The 2,446-nt window shown below is 36.7% G+C and overlaps 1 protein-coding gene across 1 annotated transcript; it reads left to right on the top strand.

The window, feature by feature from the left end:
• The first annotated feature begins 343 nt into the window (after positions 1-343).
• Positions 344-1,905, top strand: LOC113080988 (uncharacterized). The gene is made up of 4 exons (XM_026253056.1): positions 344-347; positions 436-756; positions 1,489-1,809; positions 1,898-1,905. The coding sequence occupies exons 1-4, from the start codon at positions 344-346 to the stop codon at positions 1,903-1,905; spliced, it is 654 nt and encodes a 217-aa protein (XP_026108841.1).
• The last annotated feature ends 541 nt before the right edge of the window (positions 1,906-2,446 follow it).

The following is a 2,446-nucleotide window of genomic DNA, read 5'->3' as shown; positions in this document are numbered from 1 at the left end:
CATTTAAATGGAAATTACATTTTTCTAGTTGTAAAGGTTAAAACAATGATAGAGGGATGGTTCACCCAAAAAAAAAAATTGGTTTATTCACTCTCAAGACATCTCAGTTGTATATGACATTCTTAAATCATACATAAATAATAGAGTTTTGTTGGACTCGAACTCGGCTGTTTGGGACAAGAACTCTGCCTATTTTGGACTCATCTCAGACTCAATTGGTTGAAGACTCTGACTCGACTTGGACTCGAACCCAACACTATGTATAAATGAACTCAGTCTGTAATGATGCTTTTTTATAATTTGAGCCATTTTATAAAATTACTGTATATTATATCCTTCAATGATGGGTTTCGCAAGCTGTTTAATTTGTTTAAAGTAGCTTTACCTTTATAGTTTGAGTTTCTATAATCATATAAATGTTTTCTTGTTTTCTAGTGATCTTGCAGCAGCCCAGTATTTCCCACAGTGATCCTGATGGACTGTTTCATGAGGGGCTTCAGAGGCCAGTGATCACCTGGGGTCACAGTTTCACTATCATCTGTTCAGCTCAATCTCAGTTTCCTGGAGGATCTTTTCACCTGTTCAGAGGATCAAACATCACCAGGACTGAGTCAGCTGTCAGTCTCTCTGCCTCCTTCTTCTTTCCTGAAGCAGATTTTTCCCACGAGGGAAACTACAGTTGTGTTTATGAAGTCAGTGTCTCCTCACGCTCCTTCCGTTCATCTGCCTCTGAACTGCTGCTCATCACTATCACAGGTATTTATAAACTTGAATCTTTCAGTGCCAGTGTGTATATACACAAGTTGCTGCTAGTGACTGTATCAAGGATCAACCAAATTTACAGATCCTTAGTCAAACGTGGTTTGATAATTTAGCACTTTCTTGTAATGAAAATAGTACCATGTGAATAAAAACAACATAACAACCTCTCTCTTCAGCATTTGACCCCTAGTGATAATAATTATAATATACAGTATCTCACAAAAGTAATTACACCCCTCAAATTTTAGCAACCATTTTAGTATATATATTCACAAGGGACAATACTATAGAAATTAAACTTGAATATATTTTGCAATAGTCAATATCCTGCTTGTATAGCAGTATAGATTTACTATCCTCTGGAAATAACTTAACATACAGCCATTATTGTCAATATAGATGGCAACTTTTGTGAGATACTGTAGTAAAAGAAAACTTGTAAAACTCCTACCAAAACTACATCAAGTCATCTTTGAGTAACACTGTTAACACTGTAGAGGTGAGAGTGTTCGGTCTTGTCTCATTGTCTACATCGTAGATTACATGCATGATTGATAATGTTAATGATAACATATACTTTTTTTTTTTTTTTTTTTTTTTTCATTTGAAACATTTTGAAAAATGGCTGTGGATTAAATTTTGATCCCAACAAGATGCAGTTATTGAAGCCATTTTTATTTATTTAAAGAAAATAAACCATATAAATGTATTCTTCTTGTTTTCTAGTGAACTTGCAGCAGCCCAGTATTTCCCTCAGTGATCCTGATGGATGGTTTGATGAGGGGCCTCAGGGGCCAGTGATCACCAGGGGTCACAGTTTCACTATCATCTGTAACACTGACTCTCAGTTTCCTGGAGGATCTTTTCACCTGTTCAGAGGATCAAACATCACCAGGACTGAGTCAGCTGTCAGTCACTCTGCCTCCTTCTTCTTTCCTGAAGCAGATTATTCACACGAGGGAAACTACAGTTGTGTTTATGAAGTCAGTGTCTCCTCACGCTCCTTCCGTTCATCTGCCTCTGAACTGCTGCTCATCACTATTATAGGTACTTATAAACTCAAATCTTTCAGTGCTAGTGTGTATATACACAAGTTGTTGCTAGCAACTGTATTAAGGATCAACCAAATTTCCAGATCCATAATAAAACATGTTTTGATAATTTAGCACTTATTTTGTAATTAAAATAGTACCATGTGAATCAGTACAACATCTCTCTTTAGCGTATTACCCCAGTGATAATTATTATAAAATACAGTATCTCACAAAAGTGAGTACACCACTCACATTTCAGCAACCATTTTAGTATATATCTTCTCAAGGGACAGTATTATAGAAATGAAACGTGGATATATTTTAGAGTAGTCAATGTGCTGCTTGTATAGCAGTATAGATTTACTATTCTCTGAAAATCGCTTAAAACACAGTCATTATTGTCAATATAGTCGGCAACAAAAGTGAGTACAAACTAAGTGAAGATCTCAAATCGGTGTCTAAATTGTCAATATTTTGTCTGAGCGCCATTGTTATCTAGCACTGCCTTAATCCTCCTGGGCATGGAATTCACCTTAGCTACATAGGTTGTTGTCTTCCACTCCATAATGACGAAGCAGGTCCCATTCTCTCCCGTCCCATTCCCACGGAAAAAACTGGGGGGAAATCCCGCCCCATTTCCCGGAATGACT

Source organism: Carassius auratus, unplaced genomic scaffold (genome assembly GCF_003368295.1).
Source record: "Carassius auratus strain Wakin unplaced genomic scaffold, ASM336829v1 scaf_tig00032681, whole genome shotgun sequence".
In the NCBI taxonomy this organism is placed as follows: domain Eukaryota; kingdom Metazoa; phylum Chordata; class Actinopteri; order Cypriniformes; family Cyprinidae; genus Carassius; species Carassius auratus.
This window is presented reverse-complemented; position numbering and strand designations above follow the sequence as displayed.